This window comes from Narcine bancroftii, chromosome 4 (assembly GCF_036971445.1).
Source record: "Narcine bancroftii isolate sNarBan1 chromosome 4, sNarBan1.hap1, whole genome shotgun sequence".
Lineage (NCBI taxonomy): Eukaryota > Metazoa > Chordata > Chondrichthyes > Torpediniformes > Narcinidae > Narcine > Narcine bancroftii.
The window spans coordinates 256,307,117-256,330,784 of record NC_091472.1 but is presented as its reverse complement, the minus strand read 5'-3'; the positions used below and the strand labels follow the sequence as shown (position 1 = coordinate 256,330,784).

General features: G+C 45.1%; 1 protein-coding gene across 4 annotated transcripts in view; it reads left to right on the top strand.

The window, feature by feature from the left end:
• The first annotated feature begins 5,346 nt into the window (after positions 1 to 5,346).
• The window catches only part of hspbap1 (hspb associated protein 1), a 171,149-nt gene continuing 152,827 nt past the window's right edge, over positions 5,347 to 23,668 (top strand). For 3 of the 4 annotated variants that reach the window (XM_069934806.1, XM_069934804.1, XM_069934807.1), the window contains exons 1-2: positions 5,467 to 5,652; positions 8,030 to 8,209. In XM_069934806.1, the coding sequence (XP_069790907.1) occupies positions 5,484 to 5,652; positions 8,030 to 8,209 (349 nt within the window). In that variant the 5' untranslated portion in view covers positions 5,467 to 5,483. The other variant, XM_069934805.1, reaches the window with a different exon arrangement.

Here is a 23,668-nt window from a genome sequence, read left to right as displayed (position 1 = left end):
TGAATCTGAATCCAAATGATGGTTAGTCTCCCTCCAAGTGAATAAACACTTCACATGTGAAGCTGTGACGGGTGGTGGTGTTACCTATTGCATTAGATACTCCTGTTATGGCCTCCTCTACATCAAAGAGACTGGATGAAGATTGGTAGGTCACGTTACGGAGCACCTTTGCTCTGTCCACTGCAACAACAGGGATCTCCCAGTGGCCAACTATTTCAATTCCCCTTCCCATCATTCCTCCAACATTTCTGTCCATGGCTTCAGGCACTGCCATACCAGTAACTCACAAAATGAAGGACAACATTTAATATTCCAACTGGGCACTCTCCAACCAGAAGGCATTGATATAGACCTCCAGTTTCTGGTAAGTCCCTCCCCTGAGATTCTCTTTCCCGATTCCTGTTTCCTTTCCTTTAGCTCTCTACCCCCTTCCTTTCAGAGAACTATCCCCTCCCCTATCACTTTGCTGCTTTTTTATTTTCTACCCTCCCACCTATGATCTCTTACCTGTTAGCCTATATTCTTCCCCATGCCCCTTCTTCCCATCCTCTCCTCCTGTCCTTTCTTCATCTTTTTACTGCTTTTTGCTCATACTTTGAGGTCCTAAACGTTGGTTACCCTTTACCTCAGATTTCAGATTTATTGCCAGAGTACAGGAATGCCAGAAGGGGGGGGAGGAAGGTCGACCTTTATGGCCAGGTCATAAGTGGAGGAGACACAGGAGATGAGTCACTAGTGGGCGGGCCAGCCTCATACATTCAACAGCACACAGGTAGGGAATAATGTACAAGGAGAAAACATCATTACATTCACCACTTCTTTAAAACAGGACATCCCCCCCCTCCACCGCCCTTGTCTTTGAATCATCTCATTCTTAGAGGTTTAGCCACACTGGTGTATTCTTCCGTCTGTGAGATCAGAGTGGAGCAGGCGTAGAGTTTGCTTGCTCTGTTGCCGGTCGAGTGTCTGGAGGTGGGGCAGGGGGTGTAAATGAAAAAATGTGTGTGGGGAACGGTGTCGGTGCCATGATGGGGGTCAGTGCCGCTGGAGTGTGATCTGGGAGGTGTGTCCTGGACATCTCGGTCCCTGGCGACGAATTCCATTGGGGGCAATATGAAAGGTGGGGTGGTCGGGGATAGATGGGGTAGTTTTGGGTTTTACGGCCCATGCCAGACCCCAGACGGGGACTGTGTCCTCATGGCCATCGGGATACAGCACATAAGCATACTGGGGGGTTGGCATGTATGAGTTGAACCTCTTCGACCAGCAGGTCTTTCTTATGACCCCTCACATTCTTTCAGAGAAGGACCGGGCCTGGAGTTGCCTGCCGGGGGGAAGGGGGGCATCGAGGTCCCGTTCACCGACTTTCTAGGGAAGGGGAACATGCGTTCATGTTGGGTTGTGTTCGTTGTGGTGCACAGGAGCAATCGGATGGCCTATAGTGCTTCTGGCAGGACGTCTCGTCAGTGGGATACTGGCAGGTTTCTAGATTTGAGGGCTAGGAGCACAGCCTTCCAGATGGTGGTGTTCTCTCTTCCCACCTGGCTATTACCTCTGGGGTTGTAACTGGTGGTGCTGCTTGTGGCTATGCCTCTGGCTAGAAAGTACTGCCGCAGCTCCTCACTCATGAACAAGGGCCTACGGTCACTGTGGATGTAGTTGGGGTACCCAAAGAGAGTGAAGCTGCTGCGGAGTGCCTTAATAACCATCGCTGAGGTCATATCCGGGCAGGGGATGGCAAAAGGGAACCTGGAGTACTCGTCTATGATATTAAGGAAATAGATATTTTTGTTGGACGAAGGTAGTGGTTCCTTGAAATCAACACTGTCGCTCAAAGGGGCGTGTGGCCTTGATGAGGTGTGCCTTATTGGGTTCGAAGAACTGCGGCTTACTTTCGGCGCAAACCCGGAAATGTCTGGTCATGGACCTGGCATCCTCAATGGAGTATGGAAGGTTCCGAGTCTTAATGAAGTGGAACAACCTTGTAACTCCAGGATGGCAGAAGTCATTGTGGAGGGATTGGAGGCGGTCGAGATGTACGTTGGCACACATCTCCCAGGTTAGGGCATCTGGAAGGTTGTTGAGCTTACCTGGCCGGTACAAGATGTTGTAGTTGTAGGTGGAGAGCTCAATTCTCTTGTCATTTTTTATTTTACCGCTCAGTTTTGTGTTGAACATGAAGGTGACAGCTCGTTGTTCCATCAGCAGGGTAAACTTCTTACCGGCTAGGTAGTGGCGCACTGCCTCAACGATCATCTGTGCCTCTTTCTTGAAAGAGGAGTGCTGTGTCTCAGGGCCGTGAACGGTGCGGGAAAAAAATGCTTCTGGCCTGCTTGCCTGGCTGAGTGTGGCGGCCAGTGCGAAGTCAGAGGCATCGCTCTCCACCTGGAAGAGTATGGATTCGTCCACGGCATGCATTGTGGCTTTAGCAATGTCTCCTCTGATTCGGTTGAATGCAGCCTGGGCTTCTGCTGATAACGGGAAGGTTGCGGACTTTACCAGGGGATGGGCTTTATCGGCATAATTGGGCACCCATTGTGCATAGTATGAAAAGAGCCTCAGGCACCTCTTCAGTGCCTTCAGGGTGTTTGGGACAGGGAGCTCTATAAGGTCGGGGTCAAGGGCAATAACACCATGTGCCATGACACATCCATGTAGGGTCAGGCAATTAGTGCTAAACACACACTTGTCCTTATTATAGGTCAAGTTGAGAGACTTTTCTGTACGCAAGAATTTAGTGAGGTTCACGTTGTGGTCCTGCTGGTTATGGCTGCAGATGGTGACATTGTATAAGTAGGGGAAGGTTTCTGCCAGATTATGCTTGTCCATCATCCGATCCATCACCCTTTGAAAAACAGAGACACCATTTGTGACACTGAAGGGGACCCTAAGGAGGTGGAAGAGCCTGCCGTCCACCTCGAAGCCCGTATATATGCAGTCTCCCGGGCGGAGGGGGAGCTGGTGTTACGCCGACTTGACGTCAATGGTTGAGAACACCCTGTATTGGGCGATTTTATTGACCATGTCAGCTATTCAGGGGAGAGGGTATGTGTCTGTGTCAACCAGTTGATAGTTTGGCTGTAGTCTATTACCATACGGAGCTTGCTCCCACCCGTGACCACCAATACTTGGGCTCTCCAGGGACTAGAGCTAGGGGTGATGATCCCCTCTGACAGAAGTTTCCGGACCTCGGCCCGGATGAATGCCATATCCTCGGTGCTGTAGCGCCTGCTTTTGGTGGCTTTGGGTCTGCAATCCGGGGTTAGGCTAGCGAATAATGACAGAGGGGTTACCCGAAGGGAGGAAAGGTCGCAGGCTGTTGCTGGGGATTGTGGGGAGGTGGGAGGTGGGTCAGTGAGTTGTGGATTGCACACAGTAAGTGGTGGTTGTGAGCCTCCGAATGCCACCGTCACACTTATGAACTGACTCTGGAAGTTGAGGCCCAGGAGGATCAGCGCGCACAGAGCTGGAGCATGACCAACAGTGAATAGTTGCCATAGCGTTCACCCCCCTACCGTTAGAGATGTGACACAGTGCCCACTGATTTCAGTGTTGTGGTCCTTAGCCACCATTGAGATTGAGCCACTCGTCAGCCAGAGAGGGTGAGAGTCTAGGGGCAACTTCTGGGTGGATGAAGCTTTCGGCAATGTCACTGTCGAAGAGGCAGTTAATTTTGTGCCCATTTACATCTATCTCCATTATGGATTTGGCGATCGGGTGAGAGTTGCCCTAGTTCAGCATGACTGAAACCAGGAGTGGAGCGTCATCGTCTTTGTCGCTGGTGGAGAGGAGGTCTGATGGGCAAGGTGGTGGCTTCCATGTTGACCACATGGTCATCGCTGCCAGGGTCGTGGGGGAAGATGGAAGTGATGTCACAGAGTTGGGCAGGATCAGAGTCGTCCATGAAGATGGCGGAAGTGGTATCATGGAGCCTGGCAGAAGTGGAGTCACGGCACCAGCCAGAAGTGATGTCAGTGTGGAGGGCTGTAGTGGCGCTATCCATGCAGAGTGCAGGAGTGACGGCAGATAAGACGGGGCCTCCCTCATGCGGATGCAACCGGTACCAGAAGTGAAGTTGGGATTCCCCCCGTCAGTTTTGCATGCCGTGCAGCCTCGTTGGGAGGTTTTGGCCTTGCAAACCCACTGCTAATGCCCCTTCTTACCGCAGCCAGATCAGGTAGCGTCTTTAGCGGGGTAGAGTCGTCAAGGGTGCTTCATTTGCCTTCAGAAGTTGCATTTCAGGCGCTCGGTTGCCATGGCTGCAGCAGTGGGGTTGGCCGTCCCGGACGCCATCTCCCAAGATGGCTGCACTTGTGGCGCGCAGATGGAGGGCCCGTTCTTGCCACCGATCGATTTGGTGTGGCGCTAGGCTGAGTCGAATCTCCCTGACAGTTGTCTAGCCCATTTTAATGGTAACTGGTCCTCTTCAAGCAGACATTGCCTGATGTAATTGGACTTCAACCCCAACACACAGGCATCCCGGACCAACTCTTCTATGCATTTGGCTACCGGCACAGGGTTCGTGGAGCTACCCCAACAGTCTCTTCCCAGCACGAACAGGACACAAAGGAACTCTTCTAACGACTCACCAAGCTGCTGTTTCTGGGATGCAAGGAGGTAGCGTTGAGCTTAGGTTTGTAGAGGTTGTGGAGTTCAGTCATTGCCTCTACGCATGTAGTGCTTGGAAGGCTCTCTGACTGACCCTTCTTGTCGTCAGAGTCAACAAGGTTGGCAGCAGCCTCTAGGATGTTGTTGAAACAGCTGTACGTATTACTCGGAAGCCCCTGGTAATTGGCGGTCCACATCTGGACGAACAGGGCGCAGCAGTTTCTCCATTACCGGAGAGACATTCGTGTTTATTAAATTGATAGGCTCTATCAATAACCTCGAGGTCAAGAGCAGGGGAATGATAGACTTTAACAAACATAAGGCTTTGGCTGGCCCAGATCCAGGGACAGGAATTGTGGAAGGGGGGAGGGAGGTCGACCTTTATGGCCAAGTCATAAGGAGAGGAGACATAGGAGATGAGTCACTAGTGGGAGGGCCAGCCTTATACATACATCAGTACACAGGTAGGGAATAATGTACACGGAGAAAAAAATATCACTACAATACTTGTCCCTTGTTTTTATTTATTTCAAGTTTCTAACATCTGGAGTTTGCTTTCCAACTGGCGGGATGTCGGAGCATGCGCGAAGAGCTATTATGCCGCAGCTCATTCCCACCCCGCGAAAGAGCTCGCAGGACGCATGCGCGAAAAAGGCAAACGGGCTCGTAACACGCTTGCGCGAAAAAAGGCAAACGGGCTCGTAACACGCTTGCGCGAGTTCAAGAGCCTGCAACACGCAGGCGCAGATTCTAGGCATTCTCCTGCTTTAATGATGGCGCATTTACGTGCGTGTGGTCTCTCTGCAGGTCGCCGGAGTTGTGAAAGTGGAGGCTTGGGGATGAGGAGTGAAGGTGAGGTCTACTTTGGAGACCTCATGACGACAGCACAGGGGGAAAGCGACCCGTGTCTCTCCCCTGATCTGAGGAGGGTGTTCAGGTTCAGCCTCTGGAGGCTGGCCTTCAGATTCGAAGTGGCCCCAGTCGGCAACACACCAAAGGCTGGAGGAACTTGGGCGTCAGGCAGCATCCGCGGAAGGCAAACATGTATATTAACATAGTGCCATAGCGAGGGAGTGTTAGGTTGTGGGAAACAGTAAACAAACTCATTGTAAAAGATTGGGGAGAGTTATTGCTGAGATTTTTAAAAAAATGTAAAATGAGTAAGACATGCTGGAGGAACTCTGGAACCCCTCCAGTGTTTGGGGAGTTGTTTTTTGATCAGCATTTGTCCTGCAAACAATGTCACTGAGGCAGATGATCAAATAATTAAAAAAAAATACCATTTTGGTGAACATTCTGACCAATGTACATTTGAGAGGTGCTTTAAAGATAGGGTGGGAAAATTGAAAACTGCAGAGAGTTGTTCGAACAGAAATTGAGATGGCAGAAGACCAGCACCATCAATGCAAATGATCGTAGAGAAAGGCAAAAGAAGGATACAACTCTGCAGTGATAAATAGAAAACAACTGAGGGCCAGAGACCCTGTGATATTCCACCAGTTTCATCCCTCCAGCATGAAAAGGATTCATTTATTCCAATTCTTCCTCCAAATCCTTTGCTCTTAATGTATGTACTAACCTCTCATGTGACACTTTGTCAAGTACCTTTTGGAAATCTAAATACATTACACACTACAGATTCCCCTCTGCTACATTCTCAAAGAATTTGCGCAAATTTTCCCATCATGATTTACCTTTCATAAAGCACATTGAATGTGTTTGATTATATTTAGCTTTTTCAATTGATTAGTTATTTCTTTGATTATTGATTCTAGCAAATACCAACACTAGAATTTAAAATAACTTATCTAAAGCTTCCTGACTCTCTCTTCCTATTTGAAGAAGGTCATCACATTGGCTGTTTTCCAATCTTCTGGCACCCTCCTGGAATTTAGCAAGATTTGAAAAAAAATCACTCAATGGATCTACTGTCTCTGCAGTCATTCCCTTGAAAACCATTGACTGTACGTTAATGAGTCCTGGCAACCTGTTCAATTTGTCTGCCTTTAACCTTCTAATGCCTTATCTCTTGCAATTGGAGTTTGTTCCTTTGTGTTATTTGAAATTAGCTTCTTTTTGCAGTGTGCTTGATGATAAACAAGAAAATCTGCAGATGCTTGGGTCGAATGCAGTACGCATATGTGCTAGAGAAACTTAGCAGTTCTCACAGCATAGATAGGAAGTTAAGGGCGACCAATGTTTTGGGTCCACACCTGAAACTGTTACCCTTTACTTGCTATGGATGCTGAGTGAACTGCTGAATTTCTGCAGCACATTTGTGTATCCTCCTTGGTGGTGACTGATGTAAAATAAATTGATTTCTTTGTTTCCTATTATTAATGTACTATATTTGTACTAAATATCCAATTCCAACCTTCACCCTATTTATAAATCAATGCAAGTTTTACTGTTTGTTATGATATTGAATGCAAGTTTTCTCTCAAAATTTTCTCACCTCACCCTCCAATTAACATTTTAGTATTTTCACTGCTGAATCCTGAAAACTTCCTGGTTCTCTGGATTGTCAACAGCTTTTGTTACTTTGTCTGCCTTACATTTTATTTTAATATTACTCTTTGTTCTCAGTTAACCACATATTGTGCCTGTTTCTCATAGAATCCTTTCTAATTGAGTTAAGTTTCTGTTTAGTGTTATGCTAGCTGTTTGAATAGCTACCATTGTTCTTCTCCTGACTTGCTTCTTTGCTTATCTTCTCAGTCCGCCTTCAACAACTTCACCTTCAATTTCATTGCTTTATTTATGTGGTGTTCAATCTCAAACTCCATCTGGAACTATATTTCTCTAATCATTATCTCAGGCAATCTAACACAATCTCTTAATCTTATTGGGAGTATTTAAAGAAAGGATAGATAGGAACTTGGCACAGAAGAGGTATTACGTTTTGGGGCACATCAAGCATGATATTGAATGGTGGGGAAGCCTTGAGGGGCTGAATTGCTTTTTATTACAGCTATAATTTACTTTGAGCCAGAGAAGGTTGTTGATAATTTTCCTGAGTGAACTCATAATTGCTGCATTAGAGAAAATTAATTTGATTCCTTGATCTTTAATTCCTATTTACATTGTATGTTTATTATAGGGAAATGTCCCAATCATTTTCTGACAAAAGCTTTGTAAAAGGATAGGTAATTAGTACCTGGTTAAATTACTAGGTTCGGAGACGCCCTTTTAAAGGGAAAGTGGAAACATCCAAGAAGGAAATTTAACTTCTTGGGACCAGGGCAGATGAAGTCTCTCCCACCAGAATGATTAAAACAGATTTGGAGAATCGTCAATATGAGAACCATGAGAACATTTTAAAAGGGGGAAAATATTTCAAGAAGATTGTTTTTAATAAATCGTAATGGCCTGGTTAAATCTGGTAAATTAAAACTTTTAATTTGTGCATTTTCTTTTCCAGGTAGTAAGCCATTTAACCCCAAGGAGGTCAGGAGTATTATTGAATTATTACAGCAACCGGCAGTGTTTCTTAACATGGTTTCTAATTGGCCAGCACTGCAGTGGACAGCAGAACATCTTTCACAGATGCTTGATGGAAAAGAATTAACATTCAGGATTGGCAAACGGAGGACCGATAAAGGTAAGGGAACATTGACACCTGATCTGGCAATGCCACAGTTTACAATTTATCATCTTTGAAATTGGAAAATTGAATCTTTCAATGACTTCAGCCTCTCCCCTAGTATTTCTCAAATGTTCTTTGTTAAGCTTATCATCTGCACAACTTGATGAAACAGTGTTCTCCAGTCATTGGTACAAAGCATGCAGACACATAACCAGACATAACACGCAGATAAACAAGTAATACATATGCAGGACAAGTATTCATCTATACAAATAAATAAATATTGTTTCATAAATATGAGAGTCCCGGATGGTTAGTGTGAACATTTCCTTTGGTTGTTCAGCATTCTCTCAGCCCATGGGAAGAAGTTGTTTCTCAGCCTGGTGGTGCCAGCTCTGATATTCCTGCATCTCTTTCCTGATGGGAGTAGCTGAAAGATGCTGTGTGTAGAGTGCAAGGGGTCCTCAATAATTTTGTGTGCCCTCTTCAGAAAATGATCCCCGAAGATCATGTTTGATGGTGGAGAGGGAAACGCCAGTGATCCCTGTAAATTTCCCTCCAGTCCATTTCTCGACAGCAACCTCGCTACACTGTGATGCATCTCGTCAGCACTCTCACAATAAAACTCCTGAAGAAGGTTGACATGATGGTGGCCAGTATCCTTGCATGCTTCAGTCTTCTCAGGAAGTGCATTCGCTGTTGCACTTTCCTGACAAGTGAGGAAATATTATGGGTCCATGATAGGTCACTTGTTAAGTGAGCTTCAAGGAACTTCGTGCCCTCAACTCTCTCCACTACAGAGCTATTGATGTGCAGCGAAGGGTAGTCATTCCTGGTCCTCCTGAAGTCCACGATCATCTCTGTTGTCTTGCCCATGTTTAGACTCTGGTTGTTACTCTAACTTCATATTATGAGTTTGGTTAAACTATTCTCCCAAGATCTCTTTAGTTGCTGGTTTTAATTAAATATTTGAATTGATTTTAATTATTTGAATGGGTGGAGTGGAGGAAATTAGAGCTGCATTTAGTCTGCAGGGACCATAAGAACACAATACACAAATGTGCTGGAGAACCTCAGCAAGTCACACAGCATCCATGGGAAGTAAAAGGTAACCAACTTTTTAGGCTTGAGCCTTTCTTCAGGAATAAGGAAAAACAGGCAGACACCTGAATAAAAAGCTGGAGAGTCAGTGGCGGGAGGCGGGTGGGAAAGGAGGTGAGGAAGTAAGAAAAGAGAGGAGCACAGGCTAACAGGTAAGAGGTAATAGATACATTACACAAAAGTGCTGGAGAAACTCAGCAGGTCACACAGCAACTATAGAAGGTAAAGGGTAATCAATGTTTTAGGTCTGACCTTCATCAAGGAGTGAGCAAAAAGCAGGCAGGTGCCTGAATAAAAAGGTGAAGGAGAGGAGGGAGGAAACAGGCTAACAAGTAAGAGGTCATAGTTGGATAAGGAGGGTGGAAGAGAAAAAAAGCAGAGGTGATGAGGGGAGGGGTTAGCTCTCTGGATGTAGAGGGATGGGGTGGGAGTTGGAGGAAAAGAGTGGGATGGAGAAAGAGAGACCAGGGGAAATGGTTAATGGAAATTGGTGGTCCATATTAATGCTGTCTGGTTGGAGAATGCTGAAACAGAATATAAAGTGTAGTTCCAATATGTAGGTATTGATTTGTTTCCTTTAGAATAGAGAAGGCAGAGATAAATCTGATCAAGGTATACAAAACTGGGAGAGGCATAGATAATGGTAGATAGTGAGACACATTAGCAAAGATGTCTGCATCTTGAGGACATAGATTTATATCAATGGGCTTAGAGAATTAAAGGTTTGAGAAATCTTTGACCACACAGTTGAACTCTGGAACATGCTGTCTGAGGGAGTGGTGGAGGCACTCAGATAGGGAACTGAAATGCCATGGCACAGAAGAATGCAAATGGGATTGGAATAGATGGGCAACATGGACACAGTTGGCCGAAGGGCCTGTCTACATTCGGTGTGACTTGATGACTGAAGATTAACTTGCTATCCAGTAATTTTGAAATGCTGTCCTTGTTTTTGCAAAATGGTTTTTTGTTATTTCTGCCACGTTGGTCGCTTCCCTCCATCTTTACATGAGAAATTATCGGTGGGCAACTGATAATGTCTCTTGCCTGTGAATTAATTCATTCTCTGCATATTCTTCAGTCTTTGTTTGATAATGCTGCTGTGATGTATTTTGGGACATGTTACAATGCTGAAGGCACTACTGTCAGGAGAAACAGCTTTTGTGGTCAAGTATGCAGAAGTTTCATCTTTATCCTACAAGGAGTATATATTGAAAAGGATTACTCTGCTATATCTCTTCTTGATGCTGCAATAGTTTTGGAAACTTAGGTCCATAATCTTTGACCAGTGGTTTTGCTCCCACTATTCATGGTTCATTTCCATAAGTAATATTTGTAAAATTTTTCAACAACTCGCGAACTAGCTCTTGTTGTCAGAGAGGTTTAGATTTTGCTCTAGCTTTTGTGGATTCTATGAAATGATCAAGCCAGAAGAACCACTTCAGAGAACAAGATATTTGTGGATTAGACTTCCATATAACCATTTACGGAGCGGAAACAGGCCATGTTGGCCTTTCGAGTCCGCACCGGTTCACTGATTTTGAGCGCCCTCTTTAGGCATTGGTCCCGGTAGATCTTCATTCAATAACGATGGGCGAATTCAATGCGAAGGTGACAATAAATGGATAAATAATCGAACCAATTTAAATTAAATAGGTCAACTTGGCAGAACAGATAAGAACAGAAAATAAAAGGAATATAAAATCAGTCTATTTGCAGATGATGTCATAGTATGCTTAACAGAACTATCAATAAAAGAATTGCATAAGAAATTGAAGGAATACGGAGAAGTATCAGGGTACAAGATCAACACAAATAAAAGTGAAGCAATGTTGGAGGACAAACTGTCAGGGACAAGCCATGGCTGTCAGGTCTCTGGAATAAAGCCCGGCCTTGTGGTCTCCTCAAAGATGCTGACACCTAGGAATTTTAAGTTCTTGACCCTCTCCACTGCTCACCCCTCAATGAGAACTGGTTTGTGTGAACATCAGGAGGAAGTCACAAGAACAATCACACGAAAAATATCTGTTTACCACTTCGCTCATCTCATAAGGTTCCATAAATAGATGACCTTGTTGATCTCTCCATTTCAAAGAATTTAATGCTTTGCTGATAGTAAAATTGGTGAATAGCCGATTAAAATAGGATTTTGGAGATTTGTGATTAAGTTCAGCTGAAGATGATAAAAAGCTACATAAAATTAATTTGTGCTTAACACTAGTACTTATTTATCTTTGCTTCTTGAAATGGAAATGTTATCCCTATTTTCTTGCCTCCCTACCTTATTAGTGCTGATGTTGGGTACTGTCTGGCAATTCATCTACTTTTGGCTGATGAAAATGTTGTTGCTCTTCAAAAATCAGATCTCCAGCAAAAAAAAATGAATAGAAGAAGAAACATTTGGAACAGTATTTAAGGAGTGGGGTCCACTTAGAAATAAACATTGAAATATGGCCTGTGAAATCCACACACATGTAACTGTTTAGCATTCAAAGAAAGACAGCAAACAGGCAGTGCATGACTGCCAAGTGGAAGACATGGTGCAGGGGAGAGAGCAAAAGCTCCTATATTCACCCAAAGGAGGAAGGGGGAGTTAAGAGGTGGTGTTTAACCAGAATTGCCTGGCAAGGGGTATCTACGATATCTCCTTGCAGGGGTGACAATCCTCACACAGTGGAGCAGTGTGAAAATAAATTTAATGATTTCATAGTAAGGAGTGTGATTTGCATACGATTCTGTCTATCTGCATGTTGCAAATCCCAACTACAAAATGAGGCCATAATTTATTGAGGTACCTCAATATACATGGAACAGTAAGCGCAGAGATTCAATGTGGGTAAGCACGGAGCTAGATTTCACATGGACTATATATTGCACTGACTGGAGTGCTTGCGTTACAAGGAGATGCTGGGATTTTGTTCCATGGAGCATAAAAGGCTGAGATTGACTTTGTAGATGTATATAAAACCTTGGTTTTATGGAGAAAGCAGAAGAATGGGGTTGAGAAGAAAAACACATCAGCCATGATTTGACTGTTGCTGTTATGAAGTGGTCATTTTTTTTTCCCCAGGGCAGGAGCATCCAAAGTGAGGTGTAGATGTAAGGTGAGATGGGAAACTTCGAAATAGAACCTCAGTGGTAGCTGTTGCCATGCACAGGATTGTGGGTATATGGAATAAGTTACAGAGGAAAGTGTAGAGACTGGTTCAATTGTGGCATTTAAAATACATTTAAATAGGCACTTTGCTGGGAAAGATTTGGAGACGTGAACCAAAGACAGGAAAATTATATCAGTTTGGATAGACCTGAGTTTATTGTCACATAAGTATAATTTAACATGTACCAAAGATATTACTTGTAGCCAAGCAAATAATTAAGGCAGTGAAACATGAAAGTCTGCAGATACTGCGATTGTAGTCACAACACAGAAATGCTGGTGGAACTCAGCTGGTCTCAAACTATCCATAGGTGGTAAAAATACATGACTGGCGTTTCAGTGCAGAACCCTTCCTCAAGGAAATTAAAGTACAACAACTACAATAATAAAAAAATTATATGATCATAAATCAAGACAGAAAAAGAGACAATAAACATCAAATATTTTCTTGCACATTTGTAGTTCATGGACTCCTCCTTGAGCGGCCCAAGCTCCAGGTTCAGACCTCTGGTCCATTGAAGCCAAAGCCCTTCCAGAGCCCTTTTCAGATGTGCATAAAGATATTTTGGTGGTCCTGGGGTAGTTTATGGTTTGTGTTCAAGAGCTTGATAGCTGTGGGATTAAAAACTATTCTTGAATCCTGAGGTGCTGGAATTCAGTCTTCTGTCCTTCTGCCTGAAGTGAGCAGCAAGGAGAGATTGTGACCAGGATGATGGGGATTCTTTATGATATAACATTACAGCATAGTACAGGCCCTTTGGCCTTTAATGTTGTGCCGACCCATATATTCTGACCAAAAAAAAGTACTAAACCCATCCTACCTTGTAATCATTTATTTTTCTTTTATCAATGTCCCTGTCTAAGAGTTTCTTAAATGCCCCTAATGTTTCAGTCTCCACCACCATCCTTGGCAAGGCATTCTAGGCAACTACAACTCTTGTTTTAAAAAAAAACTTACTCCTGATGACTCCCCCAAAACTTCCCTCCCTTCACTTTGTACACATGTCCTCAGGTGTTTGCTATTCCTGCCCTGGAGAAAAAGGCATTGGCTGTCCACCTTGTCTATGCCTCTCAGAATCTTGGAGACCTCTATTAAGTCTCCTCTCAACCTTCTTTGCTCCGAAGAGAAAAGTCCCAGTTTGCTAACCTTGCCTCATAAGACATTTTCCAATCCAGGCAACATCCTGGCAAATCTCTATGCTCTCTCCAGAGCTTCCATATCCTTCCTATAATGAGATGACCAGAATGGAACAGAATATTCTAAGTGTGCAACATAACCTCTCTACTGAACTCAATCCCCCTATATTAACAAAACCCAACATCCCATAGGCCTAAATATCCTATCAACCTATTGATGTTGGCAGCCTTCTTGAAGTAGTGGATGCTTTCAATGGATGGAAGGTTGATGCTCATGATGGTTTGTCACTTTCTGTGCATTTCTGGACCCTTGAGTTTCCAAACCTGGCCATGATGCAACCAGTCAGTATACTTTCCACAGTGCACTTGTAGAAGTTTGATAAGACTATTCAACAACATGCTAAATCTCTCCAGACATTTTAGAAAGTAGATGTGCCTTCTTCACAGTTGCCTCAATGTGATAGTTCCAAAAGAGGTCCTTTGAAATGGGAACTTCCAGGAACTTGAAGGTACTAACACTCTCCACTGCTGTCCCATCAATGAAGACAGGTGCACTGTTCCTCAGCCTTCCCTTCCTAACCTGTTTGTGGATGAGTAGGGCCAAAGAACCTGTTTCCATGTTGAGCAGTGCCTTGAATTGATGTATATTTGTGCACAGTTTGGGCTTCCTGTCTGACTATTGGTAATATGTATTTGTGTCTGATAGCTTTATGAGCATTTTGGGTGAAACATCTTATTGGGGAGTTACATAATAATGCCGAAAATTCATCCCTCTGCAAAGTTTTTTGGTTTGCATATGAAGGATGTCCTATCCTGGACCCACAACACTTCATCGTTACTCAGGAAAGCATGGCCTTCCTACACTTCTAAGGACATTGGGGAGGATGAGGCAACTGGCCCCCATCCCGACAACCTTTTACAGGAGCACAGTTGAGAGTGTCCTGTCCAGCTGCAAAGCATCGGACGTGAAGTCAATACAAAGTATCATCAAAACAGGTGAGAAGATCACTGGGGTCTCCGTTTCCTCTATTGATAACATTCTCTAGGAGTGGTGCTTAAATAGAGTTCAAAGAATTATTGAGAACTATTTCCATCCAGCGCACAGTATTTTTGACCTATCAGTATTTATCACAAGAAGGAGGCACAGAAACATTAAAACCAAGACTGCCAGTCTAGGAATTAACTTTTTCCCACAGGCTGTGAGATTGATGAATAGTATCCTATAATCGATCAAATCATTCCAAAATATTCAGTTTAAATTTTTTTAATGTCTCTATGTGATTATTGTGTGCTATGTAAAGAAGTAAAACACAAAAGTCTCCAATCACTGTGGTTGGAAAAAATACAATGTTGGAGAAACTCAGCAAGTTATATAGCAAATATAAAGATGCATAACCAATGTTTCACGCTAGAGCCCTTCATCAAGGTATGAAGAAGGGCTCAAGCCCGAAACTTTGGTCATGTATCTTTATATTATAGTATAAAGTACATTCATTGTTTGACCTGCTGAATTTCTCCAGCATTGTAATTTTACAGTTGTGTGCTGTGTATTGTGCGTGTATGTGTGTGCACCGTGGTCTGGAGAAACACTGTTTTAACTAGTTGTCTACATACAGTAAATGTGCCACATTGACCACCGCCAGTGGGCTGATATCGCCTCAAACCGTGCATCTTGGTGCCTCACAGTTCAGCGGGCAGCAACCTCCTTTGAAGAAGACCGTAGAGCCCACCTCACTGACAAAAGACAAAGGAGGAAAAACCCAACACCCAACCCCAACCAACCAATTTTCCCTTGCAACCGCTGCAACCGTGTCTGCCTGTCCCGCATCGGACTTGTCATCCACAAACGAGCCTGCAGCTGACGTGGACTTTACCCCTCCATAAATCTTCGTCCGCGAAGCCAAGCCAAAGAAGAAAGAAAGAAAAGACATACAGTAAATGTGTTGATGGTATCTGGTGGAAACACAAATTTGTAGCTTCTGCCTTTCTCTTGCTCATGTTGCTTTTCAGCCTCTGTCTCATGCATTGGCTGCTTGCTTCATTTTGCAAGATTATGCAGCACGCTTCATGTGATGAGATGTTCACTTGCTTGGGATGAACTGCAGTGAACCCCTGAGCAGATGTTTCTCTTGGAAGAAGTGGAACAGAAAGGAACTCTGTGGTAGCCTGAAAAAAAGAGGTTATCATCTGGAGAACCCTGATGGGGAAAGTTTCATCAGCGAAACATTGAGGTGACTAATGGTGGTACCTCAGTTGTGGAAATCCTGGAACAAAAAATCTCTCTCTGCAAATCTCCAAAGAACCTTCCTGAGCAGTAAACATTTACCTTTCGAGCACCAAAGCCTGGTGAGCTTTATACATGTTAAATTCTATGCACAGTATAAGAATTGCCTGCAACCAGAGTACTTGGAAGAAAGAGAAGTGAGATTGAACTATGAACCAAATCTTATATTTACACACACATCACATACATGTGTGCTTAGAATTAGAAGGGGATTAAGTTGGGATTAGTTAAATTAATAGAGATAAGTTAAAGTTTGATTCTGTTTTAATGTTTAAAGATAATTAAAAACAATTTTTGTTTAACCATTTGTCGTAGTGATTCTCTATTGCTGCTGAGTTTTGGGGTCCTTTGGGCTCGTAACATTGACGATGCGGTATGGCCTTTCATAAGGATGTTGAAAAGGTGGCCGATGGGCTCTGTGTCAGACAAAAACATACTGACAGTTTGCAAATTTTTTTGGTATAAAGGTGCTGGCTTGCCTGTGAGCTCTGAGCACAACTGGTTCTATTTCGCCCAGGCGTTCACGCAGTCAAGACAATGAAGCTGCAGGGAGTTCCCCCAAGTCCTCGGAAGCAGCCACAAATTCGCTCAGGATGACTATGGGTGCGCCTTAGACCAACTCAGCAGAGGATGTATCAAAATTCTCTTTCAGGGTGGTGTGGATGCCTAGCAGGACTCAAGGGAGTTCGTCTGCCCGATTTGGTCCGGTAAGTTGGGCCATCAGAGCTGTTTTCAGGTGCCTGTGGAACCTCTTCACCAGTCCGTGGGCCTCCAGGTGGTGTGGTGTGGTGGAGTTGAGTCCCTGGGGCATTTGCTAAGGTGGTCCACAGGCTGGAAGTGAATTGTCCCCACCTCGATCAGATTTTAAGTGTTCGGGGACCCCAAAACATGCCACCCTTGTAATGCCCTTGTACAGGTAATGCCCTTGTACAGATAGCGGCACTGCTTCTGACCATCTAGTCATCTGGTCGACCATGGCCAATAGATAACATGCACCTCTGGTTACAGGCAGGGACCCCACAATGTCTATGTGCACATGGCTGAAATGGCGGTGTGCTGGTTCAAAAGGCTGCAGAGGGGCTTTAATGTTGGCCTGGACCTAAATGCCTGGCACTGAATATATGTCTTGGCCCACTGAGTGACCTCTTTATGGAGGCTGTGCCAGACATATTTGTTGGTCAGCATTTTAACTGTAGTCCTGATAGCGGGGTAAGCCAAATTGTGGACCGAATCGAAAACTCACCTCCTCCATACAACTGGAATGACGAGGCCTGGTTTACCAGTTGAGGTGTCGCAGAGCAGCGTGCGGTTACCTAGGACAATCTGGATGTCCTCCAGTTGCAGGTCGGTAAGTACTGTCCGGTACGTTGGTATGTCAGTCTGCTTGCTTCACATCTGTCAGGGATGCATAGTCGATACGTGGGGCAGGATTGTGCACTACTAGGATGGCTGGACGGGATAGGGCATCAGCTACCACATTGGACGCCAGCAATATGTTCAATGTCCATCAAAAATTCAGATATGTAGAACAGGTGCTGCTATTTGCCTGGCTGACCACAAGTCTAACAGCTTGCTGAAAGCAAAGGTAAGTGGTTTGTGGTCTGTGTAAATTTTGAACTTCCTGCCCTCCAGGAAGTAATGGAAATGCCAAATTGCCAGGTATAAGGCTAACAGCTCCCTATCAAAGCCACTGTACTTGAGCTCTGGTGGCCTGAGGTGTTGACTGAAAAAGTTCAGTGACTGCCACTGTCCTTTAATCAGTCACTCAAGTACACACCTAACCGCTGTGCTAGAGGTGTCTACTGTGAGGGCAGTCAGGGCATCTGTCCTGGGATGCACAGGCTGGGGCACCTTTGGTTGCTGGAAAGCCTTGGTCACCTCCTGTGTCCATTGAATGTCTTTACTGGGCCCTGCCTTGAGGGGAAATAGCAGACTCATGATGTGGTCTGCTTCAGGTATGAAGCGATGATAATAAATCACCACCATACTTGCAAACTCTTGCAATCTCTTCACGGTCATTAGTCTGGAGAAAGAACAAATAGCATCTATTTTACTTGGTAATGGCCTGGCCCCATGTTGGTCAATGTGATGGCCCAAAAAATCAATGGTCTCTCGGCCATATTTGCACTTGGCCGGATTAATGGTTAAACCAAACTCATTTTAGCCTGGAGAACAATGGCCTTAAATGAGCGGTGTGCTAGGTGCTGGCTATTAAAATGACATCGAGGTAGATGATGGCGAAGTGCGGATCCCAGCCCTTTGCATCCATCAACCTTTAGGAAGTCTGAGCCGTGTTTTTCACCCCGAATGACATGCGAAGGAATTTGAACAATCCACGGGGGTTATATGGCAGTTTTGGCAATATCGTCGGGGTGAACTGGAATCTGATAATAATCCCTGATGAGGTCCACCTTAGAGAATATCCGTGCCCCTTGCAGGTTAGTGGTGAAGTCGTGGAATAGAGGTATAGATATCTGTCAGGCATAGTAGCCTTGTTAAGGTGGTGGTAGTCTCCACTCGGCCTCCAGCTGCCTTAGATACCACATGGAGGGGGTGTGGCCCATGGGCTATTGGAGCACCACACAATGCCGAGTTCCTCCATCTTTTGAAACTTCTCTAGCCACGTTGATTTTCTCGGGGGGGGGGGGGGGAGGGGGGAGACGCTGCACCCTGATGTGGAGGGGAGGGCCCTCCATAATAATTTGGTATCTCAGCCCCTGTTTGGCTTCCACTGAGTTGAAATGGGGCTTAGTGATGGAGGGGAATTCTGCTAAGACTCGAGTGAATTCATTGTCGGCAGTACTCACCAAGTGCAGATGGTGGATAGTAAGTTCAGTGCCTTTGAGCGAGAGTGTGTACCAGCCAATGCACCTTAATGTCCACCAGTAGCAAGTTGGCTCTCAGGAAATCTGAACCCAGTAACGGTTGTTGTACAGCCGCCACCATAAACCCAGGTGAATTGTCTGTCCCCAAAACAGAAGGAAATTGTATGGGTGCCAAATGTCCGAATATTGGAGCCGTTTGCTGCTTGAAGCTCTTGGCCCACCTTGCCACTGTGGGCTTCTTGGCAGGATGGAGGAAGGATGCTGTACTGTGTCCTATTGTTCACACAAAGAAACATTGGCCTGTGGAGGAAGCTATGCAGTTGGCCTGTCATTGCAGCCATCAACAACAGCTGGCCTTGGCATTTCCGTGGAACACGCAGGGGGAGCGGCATCAACGGGCCTTGGTTCCCCACCATGGATGATAGAAACAGTACTTCTCACCGGTGGGGTGCGTCAATCAGGTGGTTGGTTGGTCGATGGGCTTCCTGGCTGGGTGTTGGTGACCTGTTCAAGTGAAACGCAGGCATCCCTCTTCGCCACCCATAGCACGTCTGCTCGGGCAGCCATTCTCCTGGGGTCAACAAATTCTTCCTCAACCCGATGTCTTCAGGCAGCCACTCCAGAAAAATCTGCTGGGACAGAGGGCAAAACGTATGGCCATCATTGAGAGCGAACATGTTGCTCATGAGGGCAGAAGGGGCCTGTCCCCCATTCCGTTGATGTGCAGCAGTCGGGCTGCGCCCTCCTTGATGGCCACATACTTCCCTTGCTCTAGGGGCTGCTGGAGGAAGTCATCGATGCTGGGTGCGGTGTCGTGATCGAAGGTGCTGACCACATGGTAGTAGCACGTGTTGTCTGCGGAGATCTGGCAAATGGTAAACTGCGCCTCGGCCTCCTGGAACCACACATGTGGTTGTGATGCCCAGAAGCCCAGCAGCTTCAATGTAGGCTGTTCCTCCATCATTGGGTCCAAAGCGCCGTTTGGACCAATCTGGGTTGCTAGGTTATAGCTCGAGGTTGAAAGAGAATCGCACACCAAGGAAATGTAATTGACACTGAATTTATTGGGCTGCAGCTCTGTCTTTTATAGGCAGCTGGCCGTGTTACTACCGGGGCGTGATTGGTTGTCCCGGATGCATAAGCCCAGATGGGACCCCCTGGGATCCACTGGCTGTGATTGGCTGATTCGATCACTATTCCTTCAGCCTATGGGAGCGGGTGTTTCATCTCGTGTGCTGTCTGCTTGATCGTCGTGCTCGGTGACTGCTGTGTCACACATGGAGTGGGCCGCAGGCCGCTACAATACTTCACTTTTGTCTGTTATAAGGCAAATAAATAGTCACAAAAAGTGTGAAAGCGATGTAAAAGATATCCTGTCCATGGATTCACCACCAGCACTCGCGTAGACTCCAATTCAAATAATTAGCAACCCAAGCTCCAGACTCAAATCAATGTGATCAGGAAGCCTTCAGGAGTCCTCCTTGCCCTCAAATCCTATTGAATCCCAGCTCTGATACCTGGTTCCCATGAGCCGGCCTCCAGTACTCCATAGTTTTTGTGGGTTCTTCACCCTCTGAGCTCCTCACTGGTCTGCTGCCGTGATCACCTTCACTGAAAGGTCATCTCTCATACTTCATCCAGCAGGGATCTTCTCCCCATTTTTGGTGCCTTGTGCCGGTGGGCTGCTTTTCCAGAGTCTAACCCTTTGTGCTCTGCTGCTCAGCACTGGCTGCCGTTTTGTGCACAAATCCCGTAGTCGTGGGTTTGAAGCAAAATACCGACAACTCCTTTAGCAGGCCATTTGAAGCCTGTACTGAGCCGTCAGCATTAGGACCTTGATTTTGCAGTCCTGACATGAGAGCTTGGTAGGTCATCCCATAGAATATCATGTGTCAGTGATGGCAGCCTTGGAAAACCTGAGCCTGTAAATGCATTGTGCATCTGAGCTATCTGGGTAGGAGGTGAAGCTTCTGAAGACATTCTGGCTCTTTGTTGAAAGGTATCTCTGCTCCTGGTGCAAGGTCACCTGCACATCTCAAGAGGCCTTCCATAGCCACTGTGACATTTCAATAATAGAGTAATGCTGACGGAGACACATGGATTGAATATTTGAACAGCAAAATTTTGACACACTCTTTGGATTCTAGATAGTGAGCAGCACACAGTAAATTCTGAGGTTAGCATGTCTGGTCTCTCAATGTCAATGGACTCTCCATTTAATTTACAATGACAGCAATCAATGACAATGTGTGCCTTGTTTGACTGAGACTGTTTGGCAAATAGGGCTAGAGTTCCAATTAATTTTAATATGAGTGGAAATAATTCTTAAGTCATTAAAGACATTCATAGAGTCAGAGCTGGACACCAGGGAAACAGCTTTTCAGTCCAATTTATTCATGCTGACCAAGTTGCCCAAATTGAGCTAGTCCAGTGGTTCTTAACCATTTTCCCCCCCCCCAATCCATATACCACCTTAAGTAATCCCTTACTTAAGGTGTTATGCAAGTTTTAAAAAGGTTGAGAACCACTGAGGTAGAATCCCACTTGCCTCAACTTGGCCCATATCCCTCTAACTCTTTGGTGCATGCCTGACTCTGGGAAAGGGTCCGGTGCTCTAAGGCTCAGGCAGAATTACCTAGGGAAACTTTGCAGTGGACATGATTACACCTGGAAATGTTTACTAGTGCAGTCAATTCCAAGTAAAATTTTGAGCAGATGATACATTTAAAATAAACATGCACTTCATGATCCGATTTTTAGGTTGATGGTTGGGTTTAGATGAATCAAAATCCAGACTGGCAAATGTCACTGTCAGTGGCAAATGTCACTGTCAGTTGCAAATGTCACTGTCAGTTGCAATCCTCAGTCTTATCTGTGTTAGGCAGGTAGATTTCTGCTTACTGGAGCAGAAAAAGAAAAAAATGGCAATTTTGTAAGTACAATATCCACTTAAAAACAAAATATCGTAACTGAGATTGTGGTAGTATTGGGACAGCATTCTAATTTACAATAATGTGCATTTTGCTTTCCCAGTGCTCAAGCAAAATTGCTAAATTGCACATTAATGTAACCTAGGATCAGTCAAGCTTCAGATTGGATTAATAGTGAAAACTGTAAATGAGTCATTTTGCATTGATTTTTCTGAGACATTACAGTACATTCTGAGAGGGGAGGGTGAACAACCAGAGATCGTTGTTCATACTGGTACCAATGAAGAAGGTAGGAAGGGAGATGTGGTTCTGCAGAATGAGTTCAGATTGTAAGTTAAAGAGCAGGACTTCCAAGATTATAATTTTAAGATTGGCTACCAGAGATTCAAGGTTTTTTTTTAATGTCATGTCATAAAACAGATGTAATATTACACAAAATTGCCTTTAGTCTGCTGTAAGGCAGACAAAGATTCGCTATCAGCAGAAATTGCCCAGCGCGCCTTACAGTCAAAGAAAAAGAAGCAAAAATAAGCCCTTTCAAAGTCACTGAGCTGTCACTGATTTACCTTCAGTGTTCCCCCGCGGCCTCTGCAACTACACAGACTTTAGTCCAAACTATTGGCAGCCCAAGCTCCAAATCCAAACCTCCAAAAGAATCAAGAACCCTTCAGTCCCCTTACCACCATCTCGCATCCCTGCTCTGATACCTGGAACCCTTCAGCCAGCCTCCAGCAGTCCACAACCTGTGTGAGTCCTTTAATCACAGTTGCTAGCCGTCTGCTGCCTGTGTGTTCTTCAGCCGCAGAACCACTCACTGGTCCTTCCCTTTACTGGTGCCCTGCACTTGTCCTCATCTTTCCCAGAGTCCTATAACCCCACGAGGTGGCTGCCGAATACAGGCACTGCCATCTTGGGCCCAGACCCCATGGACGGAAACCACCATTGGCTACTTTAACAGGCTGTTTAAAGCCTGTATGGAGCTATCAGTAGTTGGACTGGGTGGTAGGACCCTGCAGAGGAGCACTATGTCTTCGCTCCCCACTCTCATTGGGTTCGCAGCAGTGGCAATACTGCAGTTACTGCAGCTCCGGCAGCACCATCATTATTTTTTTCAGTTCAATGTGCACGTGTAGCAGATTTTTCATATTTCACGTGCATACATGACATCACATACAACCTTGAGATTCTTTTCCCTGCGGGCAAGGCAGAATTAGTCGTGTAAAAAAAACTGTACACATGAAAACAAATAAAGAAATGTAAACCATTGTGCAATGCAGAGAGGGGAAAAAACAATCAAGTGCAAAAATAAGAGCCGTTAAATGAGTCCCTGATTGAGTTTGTTGTTGAGGGGTCTTATGGTGGAGGGGTTGTGGTTGTTTCTGAACCTAGTGGTGGGAATCCTGTGGCACCTATACCTCTTTCCTGATGATAGCATGGATAACAGAGCATGTGCTGGGTGATGTGGATCCTTGATTACTGCTGTTCTCGATGATGGTTTGCCTGTGATGTCTCGGGTATGTCCATTACCATTTGCAGGGTTTTATGCTTGGGGATATTAATGTCCCCATACCAGACTCTGATGCAGCCAGTCAGCACACATTCCACCACACATCTGTAGAAATTTGTCAAGGTTTCCAATGTCATACCAAACCTTTGCAAACTCCTGAGGAAGTAGAGAAGCTGATGTGCTTTACAATGTCATGAGTGACTCCCAAGAACTTAAATTTTGCTCACCCTCTCCATCTCTGATCTCCCAATGATCACTGGATCGTACACATCTGGTTTTCCCTTCCTGAAGTCAACAATCAACTCCTTGGATTTGGTGACAATGAGTGTGAGGTTATTGTTGGTGCACCATTCAGCCAAGTTTTCAATCTCCATCCTGTATGCAGACTTATCGCCTTTTTTTTACAACCCACTACCGTGATATTGTCAGCGAATTTGTAGATGGTGTTATTATCATACTGAGCCACACAGCCGTAGTTGTAATGCGAATAGAGCACATGGCTAAGATTGCAGCCCTGTGGTGCTCCAGTACTG